The sequence below is a fragment of the Pseudonaja textilis genome, chromosome 1 (assembly GCF_049901715.1).
Source record: "Pseudonaja textilis isolate UNSWEBS1 chromosome 1, rPseTex1.2, whole genome shotgun sequence".
Taxonomy (NCBI): Eukaryota; Metazoa; Chordata; class Lepidosauria; order Squamata; family Elapidae; genus Pseudonaja; species Pseudonaja textilis.
Genome location: NC_141990.1, coordinates 298,685,537 through 298,705,769, shown reverse-complemented (window position 1 = coordinate 298,705,769; position 20,233 = coordinate 298,685,537). Strand labels below are relative to the sequence as shown.

Below are 20,233 nucleotides of genomic sequence, written 5' to 3'. Positions count from 1 at the left end.
TTAGCACAAACCTTGCCAAACTCTGTGAGACTGCCAAAAGATAACAGACAAGAAATAATTTGCAATACAAGAATCTTCAAATATAAACTCAGGATACTGGAATGTCCACGAGGCTGGAGTTTCAAAATGTCTTTGCCTTCTGCAAAGAACATTCGCTTCACAGCTGGCTTTTATCTTCTTGAAGAAGGGGCCATTACCTTGCAGCCTTACTCCCAAGTCACCCGTGCTGTTGTAGCTGCTCTTTCTTGCAAGCAATCCTGCATGCACATGCACTTGGCATAGGCTCCTCGGGAACCTCCTCATCACTGCTGCCAGCCCCCACAATCTCTGAAGGCAGCAGTCCACTCCCTAATGGTCCTGGCCCCTCATCTGAGTCCTTGCTCTCCTCAGCTGCCGCACCTGGTGCCGGCTAACCACAACATGTAGTCATTAAGCCACTCTGGCTTCTTCCTTTGACTTTGCTTGTCAGAAGTTGGCTGTCAAGGTTACAAATGGTGATCACATGACCCCAAGACAAGGCAACTGTCATAAATACATGCCAGCTGCCAAGCACTTGAATTTTGATCACATGACAATGGGGATGCGATGACGATTATATTTTTTAAAACCAGTCATGGGTCACTTTCATCAGTGCTTCTGTTCAATGGGCACTGAATGAATGCTTGTAAATCAAGGACTATCTGTATATCTCTTCTCATCTCCAAGTTTGGGAAATTCATTCCCAGATTCTTGAATAACTTACAATGATAATTAAATAACATCATTCCGAGTCTTCTGACAAACGTTTGCAGTAGTTTCCAGGAATGGAGTTTTTATCATCTTTCCCCAATTGATGCTGTCCAGATGTGCTGAGGTAGAATTTGCTCAATTGCTCTGCCTGGAGGTGCATTGGAGGCATCTGGACAGCTAAGGTAGGGTGGACTTGCATGCTATTTTTTTTTTCAAATGACAATTTGTATCTCCTAAAACTCCTACTTGTAGTTACAATTAAAAATGGAAAATGGACTGCATGAGGACTTCTTTCAGTGAAGACTTTTGCCTAGGAACTGCAGCCATTTTGAAGTTAGGCAGAAAATTATTTGTCATTAAAATATTTTCAATTAATATCAGAAATAAGTTGAGGGAGAAAAGAGAATGGGGGAACATTTTCATGCCTTTACTGGTGGAATTCTGATCTACATAAAAGAATAACTATTAAAAATCTAACTAAGACATTATAATTTGTTCAATTTAGATACCGTCTATCTCACAGAGTGACTCTTGGTGGTGTACAATTAAAACCTAAAAACCACATAAAAATAAAATACCTTCAAAAAGATAAAAGATAAAAGCAAGGATAAAATAGGTTAAAAGACAAAAGGTGGGTGGAAGGCACCAACCTCTCCCCCAAGGGTTGTGTGCTGCCAAGTAAGCCTCATGCCAGTGGGCAGAGCCAGGCCTTCAAACTTCTTTAAACTCCTACAAAAGGCTAGGAGAGATGGGGGCTGCTCTCTCTTTGGGGAGGAGAACATTCCACATGTGGGAGCCACAGCAAAGAAGGCCCCATTCCTGGACTCTGTCAGTCAAAATTCTTTAATAGAAGGGGTCCATAACATGCCTTCCCTACCTGAGGTACCTGGCCAGGTGGGCTGGGCTGACATGATAAGGATGAGACAGTTATCAATGGGAATCATAATCAGCAAGGGCCTGTGAAAAAATTGCTACAGAAATTTGGTTAATATATTAATCCAAAGAATACTCTCCATAACAGTGTTTCCCATCCTTGGCCAAGAGGAATGGTGGCTTAGTGGCTTAATGATGCTGGAGAGGGCTTGTGCTCCTGCGGCTTGAGTCCGAGCACTGTGTGTTGGGATGAGCTCCCGTCATTTGCCTCAGCTTCTGCCCACCTATCCGTTTCAAACCATGTTTAATGCAAGTACATAAACAACTACTACTTAGGTAGGAAGATGAGCTGTCATGTTGTGCAGCCAGTCAGAAGCCTGCCAGCGCTGGGCCTTCCTGGTTCAATGCCCATTTGTGAGGTGACTTTGTTGGAGTGAGAAAGTCCCTGGATAACGCTGTTTGTCTGTCTTTCTGGTGTGGAACTAAGCACCCTGGGATGTACTTTGGAAAATGTGTGAGTATGAACCAAACGGGCTAGCAGTCCTAGACAGCCAAGCTACTATGTACTCTACATTGGCACTGTAGTCTCCTGAACAAAGTAACATCAACATATGCTAAACAAACAAGAAAACAAAGAATGATTGACCAAACAAACAAGCAAGCCTTGGCCACTTTAAGATGAGTGGATTTCAACTCCTAGAATTTCCCAGCCAGCATTCTGGAAAGTGAGGCTCACATATCTTAAAGAGGTCAAGGTTGAACAAGGTTGAATTCTACTCTGTAATTATAGCATTGGCATGACATAAAATGAAAAAAAGAATCACAAAGGAAGGAAAGCAAGCAAACAAAAACATGGGTTTGTAGTTCCAAGAGGTCATAGAGGGGAGCATGATAGGAAAGGAGTACTCATTTCCTCCCTCCTGCCTAGTTTTCCTAACTATAGATGTGGGAATTAAATTATCTGGATTCAATTGAAGACTTGAAGGTTCTTGGACCTTTCAGCGTCCCATGAAAAAAAGAAGTTAACTTAAAAGCTTCAAGAATCCTTTTCCTCTTTACAGTTGGCAATTTTGAACTCTAGACCTTTTGGAAGGAAGCACAGGTGCAGACACTTGAGATAATAAAGCAGGAAGGCTAGGGAGATTGGGAAGCACAACACTTGTAGGTTGAAAGAAAGAAAAAAGAAAAATGGCAACTTTGCAGCAAAGGACACCCAGAAGAAGGAAGAGAAAAAGTAGGAAACTCATGGAAGGTATGTGCTTCCTTTAGAAGTGTATGTATATATGTATGTATGTATATCAAAAACCCTCAGTTCAAAATCTGGGTTCTTTAGCTAAGGCTGGGAAAGAGTCCTCTGTGACTGAACTCTTCCTTGGATAGTGGCCATTCCTGCTCCCTCCTCCAAGCCCCTTTGGGACTGCTGGTTTCAGCCTACTTAGACTAGGGCCAGGCCATGTTGAAGCCTCCAGCCCAGGAAGGCTGAATTAGGTGGGGCCATGAGGTTTGCATGTGGCCATTTTTGTTCTTGTAATGTTTTAAAGGAGTTTAACCTTGGTCTAAGTATTGTTTGTTATGGGCTGATAATGAGTTACAAAAAATACACAGCTGTTCTAATGTTAAGGCTGCAAAACCCATCGTATGTTTATTATGTAGGAGTCAGTCAATTCTTTTGAAACAGTATTTCTTTCGTTTGTACTTCAAAAATATACTTGGGGCTCATTTAGGCTAATTTAATATATAGCTACAATCTTGGTTGCTCTTTTTTTATACTTTTTTACATGATAGGCAATACATGAGTATTTTAAGACAAATAAAAAAAATATAAGCCATAGTTTGTCTAGTAGATGAAGTTACGCTTGTGTATTGTTAGAAGAAATATCCTTCTGGGTTCAGTTCCAAGTGGGGAAAAAGACACTGGATTCATGGAAGTTGCTTGGAAAGAAGATTTAATGGTGGACAGGACCACATGCCTTGGAGCTCCTGAGTGGAAAGGGAAGAGATGCCAAGAATCCCTTGGTTTTATACTCTCTGTTGGGCCTCATCTTAGTGTTTCCTGTTCCTGTGAAAAAAATGTATCCCACTGGCTGTCAAACTCCCTGGGGTGGGGGTCTTAGCTAACTTTTATGGCTTTGTCTGGACCACATGGCTTCACCTGAGTGCTGGCTGATGGAATCTTCCCAGGCCATGTGGTGAGTTGAGTATGAATACTTTGTTATGTAGAATACTCTGTCCCAGGCCTTAATGGCCTGCCCATTAACAAAGGTGGGGGTGAGCTTTTGCTTTTGAGGTGAGTTTCTGCTTCTCAGTTTCTACTTGTCTTTTTAGGGGAAACATTCTGCCTTTTTAGTATATCCTAAAACATTTCATTTTCCTAGGAGGGGTGGGTGCTAAACTTTCTACAGTATCTTATGCCTTATGGATGAGTACATTGTTGTTTTAGGCTTTAGGTTAAATAGTGGCAAGTAAGTATTTCTGTATAGTATGTATGTACAGTATATGTCATATGCATATGTGGGCTGCAGATATCCAGATCATCATTAGATAGCAGCAGAGAAAACTCTTATTTCATAGCTTGGTTGCTCACCAGTTATAACTTTGACTACAGAATAACAAGAGGAAAACATTAACCTTTAGATCAAGGAGTATATTTTTCTAACCATTTTTTTCTATTTTTTTTCCAATAGTGTCACGTGATTTAGTGAATGCAGAGAAAAGATCTGCTGATATAGAACGACTAGCTTACAGATACACGGTAAAGTCATTTTAAAATGCTGGTTTTTAAAAACAAACCCAGTTAAACATTGATTTATTTCACCTGGATTATTCTTGGCTTTAAGTGAATTGGTAAAATTTCTACAGGTCCACAAACGTAAGGCTTGCATGAACTTGCATGGGACTATCTGCAAAGGTAGAAGAGGGCAGGTGAAACCAGCCCTCTGTGGTATTTGTGCAATATCAAGCTTTGTCGCTACTTTTACAACATGTGAATGTTGCCCTGCCTCCAAGAGTCAATAAACTCTTAGCCTTCAAGGCAAACTCCATGGTCTTCTTAACTTATCAATAGAGTGATCTACAGAAGCTAAACAAGACCCAACCTGGTTAGGACATGGATAAGAGACCTCTATGAACTCCCAGAACTGAGGGAAAAATCCACTTTATTCTTATGGCCAGGGAGACTATCTGGACCTGTCTGCAAAGTCCTTAACTTGAATACTCCTAAAATATCCCTCCTGAAAGCTTAACCCGAATCACAACATGATACATGTTTTGACCTCCCATCTTTTCTTTAGATGTGAATGGTGCATCATTTATTTCTTGAATAAATAAACATGGAAGTCCTCTCATCATTTTATGAATCTAACCAGGGTAGCTTGTAGATGAGGGTTTGGTGTACCATATGACATCTCCCCTCTCCCCAGTGTTTCTGTTGTGGTTCAGATTTAAGCAAATTTTAATGTGCTTTGGGATTTCAGCAATGGTTGAATCACAGCAGACTGGAATTTCCAAATGGAACTTTCTTACCTATTGTTTAAATCTAGTCAAAAAGACCATGTTAGAGGGTTGAATTAGGAACCTCTAGCAATATTGTTATTACCTTTTATAGTAAGAACTATGATTAGGAAATGAGATTCATGCTTTTAAAGTAAATAAAACTTTCCATTCCCTTTTGCCTTTCCCTTTCACAGCAAAAGTGTTCTGTTGACTCCAGCACTGGATCCGAAACTGATGATGTTGTAGAGGTAAGATCCAGAATTGAAGCAGCCCTCATTTACTTCATATTATGTTTTCCAGGCACTTATTGTACAGGTGTAAAAGCTATGCAAGTTGTACTTTCATATAGCCTGCTTATCTGGAGGAATGGGGTTAATTAAATGGCAATTATCTTGTGACACATCACACACACACCCCTTTGCATGTTTGGCTAATGAACTCAGGTGTTTGCAAGAAATTTAGAGGTGATAATTCAATATGGCTGCTTTATTATGTGTAGAATAAATTGAAATTTTGAAGCATTTTAAAATGTGGATGTTGATTAGCCAGTTAGCTCTAAACTTCCTCCTCTTTCAGAATCTCAGCAACTCCATCTAACCTAGACTTCCTCTTCCTCTCAACCCAATCACTCTTCTTCCATATTTTGTTTTGCGATTTATTCTCTCTCCAACCACACCTTTACTATTGATCATTCACTTTTGTCATTTGTCAGCAACCCCTACTTTTCACACAATTCTTCAGGGCCTCATTTCACCTGAAATTAAAATGCAGTAGAAGATTAATACATGTGAAATGCTTCACAATTTATTTTTTCTTTTAATAATGTATTTGTAGAAAACCTGTCATTCTGATACTCAGTTGGGAGTAAAACATCACTATGACTTTTGATGCCTTTGAACATGTTCACTACAAACTAATTGAACTATTACTGCATTTGAAAAAAAAAAAAAAAGATTTCCTGAGACATGATTCCATGCCTGAATTTTTAAATTACATGGTTAGCACTGCAAACTGCCCACAATTCTGCAGGTTAAAAAAAAAAAAACCTTAGAAAAGTTCGGGGGGAAATGAAACATGCTAAGACACTTTGGTGGTGGTAGAACATGCATTGCCATTTCACCTGGTCCTGCATGGCACTTCACACAAGGCCAGAGACTTATCTAAGGTAACATATTGTGCAGGTGTGAGACAACTTTTATGCTCTTATTTTCAGGAAGTAATTTTGAACTATGTTTAATCATGGCTTACTAGCATGGCTCAGTATGTCTTGCGGTCACTATTTGCACTTTGTATAAAAGTAGCCTTTTTCACTTGGTGATAAAGGAGAAAAAGGGTTCCTTTTCATACCACTGGGGTCAGAGTTATACGTTTATATCTTGCACGTAGAACTTAAAAACACTCCTATTAAAAAAAAAAACGCAATAACATTTGTTGCTTTAGTTTGTGGACCCTTACGATGGAGACGATGAAGAACTCTCAAGCAACTCAGACTGTGATTTGGATTTGGATGACTCAGCGGTGTTTTTTCTTAGAGATCCCATCATAGAGGGACAGGCAAGAAAAATCCTTCCTCCAGAAAAGCAGGTGATCCTTTCCACGTCACCACCCAAAATAATCACCTCAAATAATTCACTTGAACTATTTGAGACTGCAGAATCGGAACCAGCCTGGTTTGCAACACTGAATTCTGGAATGTTAACTTCTGAAGATACATTGCAGCCCATGTTAGTCGATTCGGACTATAAATTATATGAAGAGTCAAACAGAAACAAAAAGCAAAGGCGACCTGCTCTAGAATCTGGAGAAAAATTAAGAAAGAGGTTGCGGGTGATTTGAGGTGTCAGTGGATTCATTTAGTATAACTGAACGTGAATTTGGCTGGGGATGAACAGATGCTAACTTTCTACCGTATCTTATGCCTTATGGATGAGTACATTGTTGTTTTAGGCTTTAGGTTAAATAGTGGCAAGTAAGTACTTCTGTATAGTATGTATGTACAGTATATGTCATATGCATATGTGGGCTGCAGATATCCAGATCATCATTAGATGGCAGCAGAGAAAACTATTTCATAGCTTGGTTGCTCATCAGTTATAACTATATGATGGAGACGATGAAGAACTCTCAAGCAACTCAGACTGTGATTTGGATGACTCAACAGTGTTTTTTCTTGGAGATCCCATCATAGAGGGACAGGCAAGAAAAATCCTTCCTCCACAAAAGCAGGTGATCCTTTCCACATCAGTATTTTATGCTGCTGAATATTTCCACTGCAAGGGGGCGACTGGTGGCACAAATAAATAAGGTAGAAATGTAAATGTTCAAGTATTTTTTATTTGTTAGACTTGTGTGTAACCCATCTGGTCTTGTTTTTTAATCTCCAAGAAATTCACTCTTCTGAAAGAAGGCCGTCCAGTAAGATCAATATAAGACATATTTCTGTCTTTTATCTCATTCACATTTGAAGGCTGAGGAAGAGAAACTTTTACATTCTTATGAATGAATCAAGGGGGACCTGATCCCTTATGTGCTTTTTCCTTCTTGATGTGAATCAGACATACACAGATTACCCTGAGTGAAGAAGGTATCTGACAAAGCAGAGATGCTCTAAATTCATCTGTCAGTCACAGTATTCTGAGATAGGAGATGAAAGATGATTGAACAAAAAGGTTAGCAGGCTATACCAAGTTCAACAAGCATTAAAACGTCGTAAATTGCAGCTGACTAATCTTCATTACATGTAAGGGGAAAAAACTTTTGTATCTGCCAATGGGAGATTGAGTTCTCCATCTCTGGAGGGTTTTAAAAGCAGGCTGACCAGGCATGTGCTCAGGTACTATTTCTATACAAAGGATAGCAGTGTTTCAAATACTAGAAGTTCCTGCGGATTTTACTCCATTGCGGACTATAAGGGGTGGTGCTCATCTCTGTTTCAAGGCCACTGACCCAAATGTTGCCTGAAGACGTTTCTGTGTTCATGTGGCCAGCATGATGTCACAGAGTGCTGTTACCTTCCCACCGAAGTGGTACCTATTTATCTACTTGTATTTGCATACTTTTGAACTGCTAGGTTGGCAGAAGCTGGGGCGAGAATGAGAGCTCACGACATCACACGGCACTTGGATCTTGAATCTGCTGCCAAGCCCATTGTCTTAATCACTGAGCCACCACACTGTTCTCCACGAACTAGACCAGGGTAGGGAAACTTGGCTCTTTTGTCACTTATGAACTTCAACTCCCAGAATTCCTGAGTGAGCCATAAAATTTTTATTATAAAATTATATGTCCTACATTTGTATATTAAACAGTCCCATTCAAGTCAAAAATTGATTTCCCGCACAACTGCAAAACCAGTAGGCCGGGGACAAGGAACCTTGTATGGCTCACTCAGGAATTCTGGGAGTTGAAGTTCATAAGTGATAAAAGAGCCAAGTTTCCCTACCCCTGCCCTAGACCACTGCTTATTCTGTCTTGCTGCTTAAGTAGATTGAAAAATTGGAGGAAGCAGCAGCTACCTTAAAGTTGATACACATTTTTTGAATGGCATCTATCGGTGGGAACCATGTAAAGAAAAGAATGGATATGTGATTGTAAGAGAAAAGCAAGTAGTAAGCAAGAAACAAATTGAAAGAGGGAGAAAAGTTCCTTGCAATCTAATGGACAGTACATAAATCCATTAAACCATTTTTAGTTAAAAGGAGCTTTTATTATAAGTAATTCATTTCTAAATACCCCCAGAATCAAGTATAACTTGAATAATATAACCTGTAACATATTCTGGCTTTTATTGGAAGAGAAAAAGCAAGATTAGATGGACCAATGCAGAAAGTTAAGCGCCAAGTCTTATATTTGCCCTATTACTCCTAGCTTTTATTATATATTACATGAATGTAAAACTCCAACTGGAGAGTATCAGCAAACGAACGGCAATGAATAAATATCTTAATGAAGTTTAATACCTAGAATCTAAAAGAAGTGCAGGATTTTTTTTTCTGAAGCTCAACCTAGGTTTAGGCAAGAAACAGAACTGAAGAAAAGGTTCTGTTATGTGATTTCTTCCTTCCTGTTTAGTATACGAAATCAACCCAGGTTTGAATGCCTTCTTGCATTACAGAATGTCATTAATTAATATTAGCTTAGCTGTTCATTTACAATTGATCTGTTCAAGAAAGTACAAACTAGAAATAATCCTGTAGAGTTGCATTTAATTATTATTTCAACATTAATATAGAACCATTTTACTCAGTGCACAGGACAGCCACACCACGTTCATAGAAGCTACGAGGATCTTCCTTGGTAGCAATTTCGAAGTCAACAGTGAAGATCAGATCAGCCCGAGTAAAGTTCAGATAAACAGGCAGGGTCACCTATAAAATAAGTTCAGAAGTTGGTTAGGAGGATGGAAATACACAAGGAGAATAAAAACAACGTGCCTAGCTAAAAAACATGAGTGAAAAGACCCTTTTTCTTACCACATTAGACTTTTTATCAGCATTTGTCTGTTTAATCCAACGAAGTTGAGTTATGGGCAGTACGGTTGAAATAGCATTGGAAAGTGACAACTTGTTGTTATTACAAGTGGCTCCTTGAAGTTTCAGTCCTACAAAAGAAGTAGGAGAATGGCACATTTCATCTATGAGAGTGTGTGGTTAATATATAGGTGACATATTCAACAAACAGGAGGAACTAATCCATCATCAAAGAATGACATTAGAAGCATTTCATCAGAACATTTTACAACAGCAAATTTCACCTTGTCCAATTTAAAGTGGTTGAAAAGTATTGAGCATGCAATAGCTTTCTGCAAGGAAAATTTATTCAGTTGCTCCAAATGAGTTCAATGCACGTTGTTCATTCATTATCTTCACATTTTACATTTAAAACCATCTTGTAAGATACTTTATACCAAGAGATAGTGACTAACCCACAGACACTCAGTGAGTTTCACTGTTAATCTGGTTCTCCATCACTCTCAGTCTGGTACTTTGATTACAGCTTGACTTACAACAATTCATTAAGTGACCGTTCAAAGTTACAGCAGCACTAAAAAATCTGACATAACTTTTTTCACACTTACAATCATTGCAGCATCCCCATTGCCACGTGAACAAAAGTTGGATGCTTGGCAACTGGTTCATATTGATGACGGTTGCAGTGTCCTGGGGTCATGTGGTCACCTTTTGTGACCTTCTGACAAGCACAAAGTCAATGGGGAAGCCAGATCCACATAACAAGTGTGTTACTAACTTAACTGAATGATTCACTTAACAGCTGTGGCAAGGTAGGTTGTAAAATGGGGCAAAATTCCCTTAACAAATGTTTCAGTTAGCAACAGAAACTTTAGGCTCAATTGTGGCCATAAGTTGAGGACTACCTGCATTAGGATACAGAAATTCTCAGCTTGTAATTGTCAGTTTTAAATGTGTAAGGGCCCTTTGTCTGAATATCCCTATGGTAGTTGATCTTTTTTAAAAATAAAAATTACTGTAATAGTGAAATATAAACAAAAAGAAAGAAAATATGATAGAACAAAAAAAAAGGCTACTGAATATACACTGCTCAAAAAAAATAAAGGGAACACTTAAACAACACAATGTAACTCCAAGTCAATCACACTTCTGTGAAATAAAACTGACCACTTAGGTAACAACACTGATTGACAATCAACTTCACATGCTGTTTTGCAAATGGAATAGACAACAGGTGGAAAGCGTAGGCAGTTAGCAAGACATCCCCAATAAAGGAGTGGTTCTGCAGGTGGTGACCACAGACCACTTCTCAGTTCCTATGCTTTCTGGCTGATGGTTTGGTCACTTTTGAATGCTGGCGGTGCTTTCACTCTAGTGGTAGCATGAGACGGAGTCTACAACCCACACAAGTGGCTCAGGTAGTGCAGCTCATCCAGGATGGCACATCAATGCGAGCTGTGGCAAGAAGGTTTGTTGTGTCTGTCAGCGTAGTGACCAGAGCATGGAGGCGCTACCAGGAGACAGGCCAGTACAGCAGGAGATGTGGAGGAGGCCGTAGGAGGGCAACAACCCAGCATCAGGACCGCTACCTCCGCCTTTGTGCAAGGAGGGACAGGAGGAGCACTGCCAGAGCCCTGCAAACTGACCTCCGGCAGGCCACAACTGTGCATGTAGCTGCTCAAACAGTCAAACAGACTCCATGAGGGTGGTATGAGGGCCCAACATCCACAGGTGGGGGTTGTGCTTATAGCCCAACACCGTGCAGGACACTTGGCATTTGCCAGAGAACACTAAGATTGGCAAATTCACCACTGGCACCCTGTGCTCTTCACAGATGAAAGCAGGTTCACACTGAGCACATGTGACAGATGTGACAGGGTCTGGAGACGCTGTGGAGAACGTTCTGCTGCCTGCAACATCCTCCAGCATGACCGGTTTGGCAGTGGGTCAGTAATGGTGTGGGGTAGCATTTCTTTAGGGGGCTGCAAAGCCCTCCAAGTGCTTGCCAGAGGTAGCCTGACTGCCATTAGGTACCAAGATTAGGTACCTCAGACCCCTTGTGAGACCATATGCTAGTGCGGTTGGCCCTGGGTTCCTCCTAATGCACAACAATGCTAGACCTCATGTGGCTGGAGTGTCAACAGTTCCTGCAAGACGAAGGCATTGATGCTATGGACTGGCCCGCCCGTTCCCCAGACCTGAATCCAATTGAGCACATCTGGGACATCATGTCTTGTTCCATCCACCAACGCCACATTGCACCACAGACTGTCCAGGAGTTGGGGGATGCTTTAGTCCAGGTGTGGGAGGAGATCCCTCAGGAGACCATTTGCCACCTCATCAGGAGCATGCCCAGGTGTTGTAGGGATACAGGCATGTGGAGGCCACACACACTACTGAGCCTCATTTTGACTTGTTTTAAGGACATTACATCAAAGTTGGATCAGCCTGTAGTGTTTTTTTCCACTTTAATTTTGAGTGTAACTCCAAATCCAGGCCTCCATGGGTTGCTAAATTTGATTTCCATTGATAATTTTTGTGTGATTTTGTTGTCAGCACATTCAACTATGTAATGAACCAAGTATTTAATAAGAATATTTCATTCATTCAGATCTAGGATGTCTTATTTATGTGTTCCCTTTATTTTTTTGAGCAGTGTATATTAAGAGCATTATGAAGACTTTCTGGCCCTTCTCTTCCATATGTATCTCCAATTGATGACCAAAGTTGTACTTTACATAAAATGATAAAGATCATTGCTGGTTTCTGTTTAAGTCCTAGAAACCATATTCCAAATGTCTAATTTTGTCTTGTTGCACAATGTGTTTTATGTAAGGGAACCATTGCTATCTAAATTTGGCTATTATGGATATAGTCAGTTTATCCCGCATATTCTCCAATTTCCAGATTAAATATTCTCTGCAAGGTTTCGCTTTTGCAGTATTGTGCCAACTTTCTTCTTGAAGCTGTCAACATATATTTTAGTAAATTGTGCTATTTTTAAATTTTGCTTTCTGAAATTATACTTATTAAAAACATCCAACACTTCTTCCTCCATTTGCCCCCCAAAATAACTCTGTAACTGAGTGACTGGCCTCAGGTCACCCAGCTGGCTTTCCTGGCTAAGGTGGAACTAGAACTCACAGGATCCCCTTTTTAGCCTGGTGCCTCAGTTTGGACCATTTGCTCAGGAAAGAGAACATGATTTCTTAGCAAGCCACTTGGGATTGAGGCCGTTTTTCTCTTTCAGTGTTCCTTGAAACTGGTTCACCAACAGTTTAACACATACAGCTTAACAAGAGAAAGTTTGCTTTCTCCTAACTGAAGAAACAAACAGGGCAACTAACCAGTTACTCCAAAACTGCAGGCATCCAATACTGCATTCTGAGTGGTGGTTACATTGACTTCCAGGCAGAGTTCTTCCAGGGACCAGCTGTTCGCTTGAGCTACATATTGCCTTGTAGCAGTAATGTAGGCCTCGGGTACAAACAGGCCTCCCAGGCAGACATGGATGTTCTGTGGAACAAACGTGTAAGTAAGTTAATGTGATGGATAAGCAATTTTAATGAGAAACTGAAATTTTCTCACATTTTTATACACCCCCATTTCCTTCTTCTTTGGGTTTAATTTCTCTAGAGCACTTGCCAAATTTTATTATGCCCTTCATAGGAATCCTAGGCCAGCATCAAAATTTGCTGGGATTTTCTTTAATGTTCCATTAAACTAACTAACTGGTTAGTGAGCCTTTTTTGCCATTGCCTGCCCTCTCCACCCTATGGAACATCTTCTCCCAGAAGTGAGGTGCCCGTTCAAAGAGAGGCATGCAATCCTGGAGGTGCTTAGTGCTCTGAAGACACTCCTGACACCTTAAAATTTTTAACTCATCCTTTTTCTTGGCACCCAGGTTACTGAGTTTGGTATGTATTATCTGTTTAGTTTTTATGCTTTTACCTGTAAACCACTCAAGAGTTACCTAGTGAGATGAGTGGTACCTAAATTTAAGTTTAAGCAGCACAATTTGTAAAAATACAATGTTTTGACAACCATTTTAGGATTGAAAAAAATGAAGTGGTTTTGGGTGCAGATGCAATTGATGGGCTGTTCTTCCCAACTCGAGGGCATTTTGTTTAAGTTTGATTGCTTTCCCTGTTCCTCTAGGACAAGGGTCTTCAAACTTGACAGCTTTAAGACTTGTGGACTTCAACTCCCAGAATTCCTGAACTAACATGACTGGAGGAGGAATTCTGGGAGTTGAAGTCCACAAGTCTTAAAGCTGTCAAGTTTGAAGACCACGGCGCTAGGATATACACATTTCAGAAACTGAAGCCAGAAATGGGAGATCTGTTGTCATAGGGTTTTTACAGTAGCACATTTTAAAGGATTCTTACAATTTTTATTTCCTGTCTTTCATTCAAACTTTCTCTCGAGGACTACATGTACTCACTCCAATAGTAAAACTACATCCAAACGGATATGTTCTATCCCTTTGTAGCATTTCTATCCCTTTGGAGTGGTTAACAGAAAATCAATTCCAATCTACCTTTAGTTCCTTTGCACCACCTGAAGCCGCGGCCTGGGAGATATTTTGCAGCTGTTTAATTCGCTCACTGAAGTCAGACACCCACTGTATGACTGTCATGCCAGCAGGTACTGTATAGTGAGACCAGCTATGAGGCAATATACCTAAAAGAAAAAAAATATAGTGTACTTTTTGTAGAAAGGCCAGAATCTCAAATTCAGAGGCAGCCACCCTACAACTTTTATTCAGCTCCTCTTTCAACTTAATTATAAATCTACAGTTTGATCCAACTGAAACTTTAGTAAGTGCTGATATTGTTGTTTGTAGGGAGAATTGTTAACAATGTAGGAAATATTGGATTATAAAAAATAATTTTTGCCCAAAGAGAAGATCACCTTACGGGTTAATTCTGCTGTAAAAATATTTGCTAAAAATCAGAACAATGTATTCCATACCATTGCTGTTTTAAAGTGTCACAATTATTAAGACATCTTAGAATAATTAACAGTGGCATATAAACCAGTAACGAAGTTTTATAAAGAGCTTGTGGAATGTGACATTATTTATGTAAAAATATTAATAGAATAATGATCTAAATGTTGTTTTCAAAATGTGGAATTAATTTAAGAGAGTTGGTTACAAATGTTATGCCGTAAGCATTTATCTGCTTGGACTTGTTCTATGGCGTTTTTGGGTGAAAGTCTTTGGATTATAAACATAGATTGAGATTTCATATATTCTCAACTATATCATTGTATTTGGAAGCTATTGAAATTTGGGGTGATGGCCAAAAACCATCACTATGCAAGATGGAAAGGATGAATATACACTGGATTGCCAACATGTTATTTGTAAAGATGTAATAAAATGAAATGGTGATAAAGAAGCAAGGAAGACTTTTGAACAATTTGGTCCCCTTTGTTGCAGTTGTATGTATGATTTTCAGGCCTGTTTCCTGTCTTTTTTTTTAAATTATCACATCACAATATATAAAAATAAAATCTTGTTGATTAGTTTCATAACTTAAAAAAATCTCCAAGAATTTGGGTTAATCTACCCCTCAGAGTAAAATGAGTTTTTATAGGCCTTTCATAACTAGCAGGACTGTAATTTTTTAATGTAAAAGATTTGCAAAAGCCTACCTTTTACCAATTCATTAATAAGCATCCGAAGATAATTGGTCTGTTTCTTCTTTCCTTCACACACTTGAACTACATCTGCAAGATCTTGGCGAACATCCTGAAGGAGTTTTGCTCCCATTTTCACTTCTCTTTCAAAGAATCTGAATAATGGATCCTTGGTTTCAGGAAGAAAAATAAGATTTTTAAAATATCTGTATCTGCATCTATCTTTATGATTACTTTACTTTAGCTTTGATAAAGACTCATGAACATTTAATTACTTGGGACTAAATCTTTGGCTTTTGGAAACGTGTACCTTATCTATTCTGGAAAATGCAACATTTTCTACTAATCAAAGGCTGAAGCCATGTTTTTTGTTGTACATTTTATTATATTTTGAAATATAATTTGTATCTGATTATAATTCAGGATTATATGATAGTTTTGTAAACCAGTGTCTGTAAGTATAATGTACAAGGTAATTTTTTTGGTTGTTCTTTTTTTATTTTCATGGACTGTTTAGTTTAATTTTTTTATTGTTGTGTAGTTTAGTTTTTTCTTTTAACATAATTTGAAAAGATGATTTTACATTACTGAGAGAAGCCTGGCAAATGTTTCTTAAATGTAAGACCATTCTGGAGGATAATTTTAACAGTTCCATTTTTAAAAAAACGTGGCACTATTATCTCTGACTCCTCTGCTTTCTTGAAGTATAGAAGAGGGTATATGTAAATAAATAACTCCTCTAATTTGCTTAAATAAGTGGAAATGTGCAAATTAGAGTTAAAGCTTTCCTGTATAAAGAATCACCCTGTGTTTCTGTATATCGCTTCTGGGTTTCTTTTTTAGAGTACAGATGTGCAAAAAAAATTGTTCTTGAAAGGCTCAAGTTTGAAATAGTCTATTTTATGCTGAAAAAAGCAGTTTTGTCTTCCAAATGGGATACCTTATGAAGTTCTATTCTCAAAATGAAACTTTCATACAATCCTCCAAAGAATAATGTTGCAATAAAATAAATAATGAGCTCTTACCTTAATGTTGTCCACAGTTCGTTTTAGATGATTCAGAGTTTGTGGGATGAGATGGAGCCAGTTGGAAGCTGTAGTATGCAGCGTTCGCATCCAGGAAGGCCGACCGTCTGATGTAGAATCAGTTCGCGCTTTCTTCTCTGTCTCTGCATAGGCTAAATCATCTTCATCCTCCAACATCTGCATTTTCAGCATTTTACTGATCATATCAATCCCTGAAAGGAAGAAGACAAAAGACTACAGCCACTTTTGTCACAGTGAAATGCTTCAAAATTTTAGAGAGATCTTTAACACATGTGTAGCTGTGATGTCTTAATGGTATTACTACTCTGGGTTTAATTAATGCATAATTCAGTTTTTTAAAATACAAATTGCAAAATTCTTCAGTTTTACCATATATTTTTTGTATTTGGCCTTTCATTTTCTAATGAGGTTTGCAGATTTAAACTTTTAATAGGTGAGTATGCTATTATTTTGATTTTCAGAATTCATTCCGTTTGACAACCCATTTTCTGTCCAAATTTTCAATATACCTACCTCATTGAAGCGGCTTACAAATGTACACCATTATAAGTGATTGTTTAAAAAAATACCAGGGTGCTTCTTATTCCATTATTCCAATATGCAGAAAATTGTTTTATATATGTAAACCTTATAACTTATAAAGATAAACCAAGATGGTTACCTTGTGTGGTGAGAAGAACTTTCTCAGCATTATTTGGTAATCCAAGCCAGGAGGGAGTTTGTGTATCTGGCAGCAATTCAACCCACTGTACAAATTCTTCACGTCTGTCAAATCAACAATGCCAGATGGTGACCAAGATATTTATAACTACAAGGAACACATGCAATAACTCAAGTTTAACCCACACTTAGTTTTATAAAGAAAAAGTCAATACCGGATTCCATCTGGCATCTGAATAGCTTTATGTCCATCAACTTTGGAAGCCAATTTGAATTCACTGTCAAAGCTTAGTGTGGTGAAGAGTCGCTCCAGGAAAGTGTTCAATAACCGCTGGTCAAATTCATTATCAATGCGGCCGCCATAAATTGACTGAGCCATCAGTGTCTTCAGGGCAGACCATGGAATCTTGTCAGGTGAGATGTTCTGACGACCCTGACAATGGAGACATCTTTGTGGTAAAAGGAACAGCTAACACAATTATAAAGTCTACAAGGACAGTGGTATTAACAAGAGCTAGTTTAATAAAACACTGCTGACCCATGACTATAAGATTTTGTCTCCTGAAATAAGGGATGGTCTCAGCATCTGCAGAGCATCTGGATATTAATGACATTTGGGCTTACTGCCAAAATGAATTACATAAACAAAAGTCCTTGGCTATCAGTTTCAATCAAATCCAATGGATATTGGTGATGTTAAGTCCAATGTAGGAATGATATATACTTCCTTCTGCTACATGAACAAAAGGTAAAGACATAATTAAAGCTGTTCATAACATTTGGCTAACTTATAATTATTGCATTGGTCCTTTTAAAGAATTTTTCTAATTATTTCACACAAAGGAATAAGATGGAAATTCACTTACCTTTGCTGTATCATCAAGCCACGTATCTACCGTATCGCAGGCAGATCTTAAATCAGATTCTCCAAATTCATATTTTTTTGACCAGCCAAGAGGAGCATATCGCAGACGCTCCTGAATAATAGCATGGAACCATGCAAGCAGGAAATAGAGACGTGCACGCTCGTTTGGTGACTAGAGAGGAGAAAAACCAATGGGTTTTAATTTTGAGTTCAATGGAAAAAAAAAAAGAGCAACCTATTTATATTTTCAAATTCTGCATCTTTTATTTCAGATGAACAAATCAACCCTTTTCCTTGTTATATTTTATTTGAAGATACTTGATGTAATGTATAAACCCACTTAGATGAAGAAAAGGTTTTTAGAAGAGGATAATAACATAAAAGTCAAATGATGTGTTAAATAAACAAATAGTATTTACTTTACTTTTGTTATTTCACCAAACTTAAAACAGTCAGATCTTTACTGGTTAGAATATAAAATGGCTGGGACATTTGTATGTATGAAGCAAATGGAAATTGTTGCAAGATCAGCAAATTACTCTGAGTAGAGCTTCTTGATGGATTCATTCACTAGCTATGATATAGTAAAACCGTATTTATTATTGAAATTTTGAGTAAATATTTTAAAACTTACCTTGCACATTCTAGACACAGGGATGCTGCTAAAGGTTCTCAGCATATTGGCCTTTACACCAGGTGGTGGTTCAAATACAAAAATTCTTCCAGCACGTAACAAGTTTACTGGCACCTGAGCACAAAACACATTATCCAAATGTACAGTGAGAAATGTATTAAACAAATGTATATAGTCGCCAATCTCATGAGTAATGACCAGGGAGCACTTGCAATAATCCTTGTTTGGGGAAATGCTCTTTTGCTCCCAAACTTGTACTTCTGAAGAAACTAAAATGATTCCACTGAGCTGAATTTTTAATTTAGCATGGAGCAACTTTTCAATTACAACTAACAGAAATAAAAATCACATAACTTGATGGGACATCAAGATCTAATATGAATTAAACAACAAAAACATCTAAAGAAGTGATGATATTTTGGGGTTGGTTCCATATTAAAATCACTTGACACTTGACTTTGCACACACAAAGAAGTACTAATTTCTCTTGTTTAATAAAGAGAAAATGAATTATGCATAATAGGGTAGAAACCTCACAAGATGAGAATAATAAACCTATTTTACAATAGCAGAATTTAGAAAAGAAATGTGATGGTTATTATTTTTTACTCTGATTGCTTACTTTTGGATTTATCTCCATTGTAAGGAACAATCTAAAGCACGCATGAGGCTGAAGGGAATGCAGTTTCTTTTCCAGTTGCATCAGCCATCCAGGTGCCAAGTGGACATTCTTCAACATGACCCACCTGAAATATATAGTAAAAAAAAAACCAAGGAGATTAATGCTTTAGAAGTCTCTATCATACAGAGCCAATATTGATCCAATGCAAACCATACCATTAAGAAGAACCCACCTGCCTGACTTCACCGCTGTATTGATTGCTTTGTCAGCTTGGTTAAATCCTTCAGCAGAACCTAAAAGGACAACATTTTACCATGTTTAGAAATGTGTACCTGTCTTCCGCAGCATTTGATATGACAAAATGTATGAAAATGTTACCAATAGCAATAGAGGTGATCTGCGTATTTTGCTCTGCAGCAAGGTCTTCAACATGTCCACTAGCATCATAGCCAGGTACAGAGCACATCAAGACAGGTGTGTTAGGCTTCACCTAAAATCCAGGAATTGGAAAGAAAAGGGAAAATCAGGTATGTTTGCTTCACAGGAAGAGGCAGTTCTCTCTGTTTCAAAGTTTGCCAAGATGTTTGCAGTTTTTCCAGGACTGAGAAAATCTCAACTCTGAAATGTCAAAAGGGCTAGAAAAGGGCCAAAGTTTCAATTTCAGAAAGCTAAAACCATTTTAAAAAGACAGAATGACTTAGATCCTCTGGATCCTGGGCACTTTTTAATGCTTCTATGCTGTATCACTACAAAAAAACCCATTTAATAAATTAAAAGAAATCAGCATGCCATGCAGCGTTTACTTTAATAGCAGACTTTAAAGCACCACCTGCGTCATCTGTGATTCTGGGGACCAAGTCCGGGGGTGGGGAGCGGGGGCGGGAGGTTGTAATTAAAATGTTTACTTGCCTCAGTATCTACAATGTGTGCCAGGTCCAAAGGCTGTTCCATAATGGACATAAAATTTTCTCCAAGATTTGTGGAAACAAACTGATGTGCCATCGCCAATAAACGATCAGGGCGGAAAGCTTGGATCAAAAGTAAGCGGTGAATGGCTTGTCCAATGGGTGCTGAGATATAGAAAAGGGAAAAATAAAACGTTTATGTTGTGTTTAGATTGTTCCAGGCAATTCAAGATTAAGATTATTGGCAACACAGCCAATATGTTTCTTTTTCTTTCTCTCCAAGAAAATAAGG

The 20,233-nt window shown here is 38.4% G+C and overlaps 2 protein-coding genes across 3 annotated transcripts in view; one reads left to right on the top strand and one right to left on the bottom strand.

Annotated features, from left to right (window-relative positions):
- Positions 1-2,790: 2,790 nt before the first annotated feature.
- On the top strand, positions 2,791-7,055 carry LOC148128268 (uncharacterized). Its single transcript, XM_087932613.1, has 4 exons — positions 2,791-2,854; positions 4,287-4,354; positions 5,289-5,342; positions 6,535-7,055. Exons 1-4 carry the CDS (start codon positions 2,791-2,793, stop codon positions 6,928-6,930), a joined length of 582 nt encoding a protein of 193 aa, XP_087788739.1. The 3' UTR covers positions 6,931-7,055.
- Positions 7,056-8,778: 1,723 nt separating this feature from the next.
- Positions 8,779-20,233, bottom strand: part of DYNC1H1 (dynein cytoplasmic 1 heavy chain 1) — a 64,450-nt gene continuing 52,995 nt past the window's right edge. For both annotated transcript variants that reach the window (XM_026698513.2, XM_026698514.2), the window contains exons 65-78: positions 19,946-20,106; positions 19,415-19,526; positions 19,269-19,329; positions 19,037-19,160; positions 18,415-18,528; positions 17,782-17,952; positions 17,131-17,348; positions 16,917-17,020; positions 16,235-16,446; positions 15,225-15,378; positions 14,104-14,246; positions 12,911-13,079; positions 9,567-9,694; positions 8,779-9,461 (exon numbers count right to left, since the gene is read on the bottom strand). In XM_026698513.2, the coding sequence (XP_026554298.2) occupies positions 9,333-9,461; positions 9,567-9,694; positions 12,911-13,079; positions 14,104-14,246; positions 15,225-15,378; positions 16,235-16,446; positions 16,917-17,020; positions 17,131-17,348; positions 17,782-17,952; positions 18,415-18,528; positions 19,037-19,160; positions 19,269-19,329; positions 19,415-19,526; positions 19,946-20,106 (2,000 nt within the window). In that variant the 3' untranslated portion in view covers positions 8,779-9,332. The remainder of the gene's footprint in view (positions 9,462-9,566; positions 9,695-12,910; positions 13,080-14,103; positions 14,247-15,224; positions 15,379-16,234; positions 16,447-16,916; positions 17,021-17,130; positions 17,349-17,781; positions 17,953-18,414; positions 18,529-19,036; positions 19,161-19,268; positions 19,330-19,414; positions 19,527-19,945; positions 20,107-20,233) is intronic.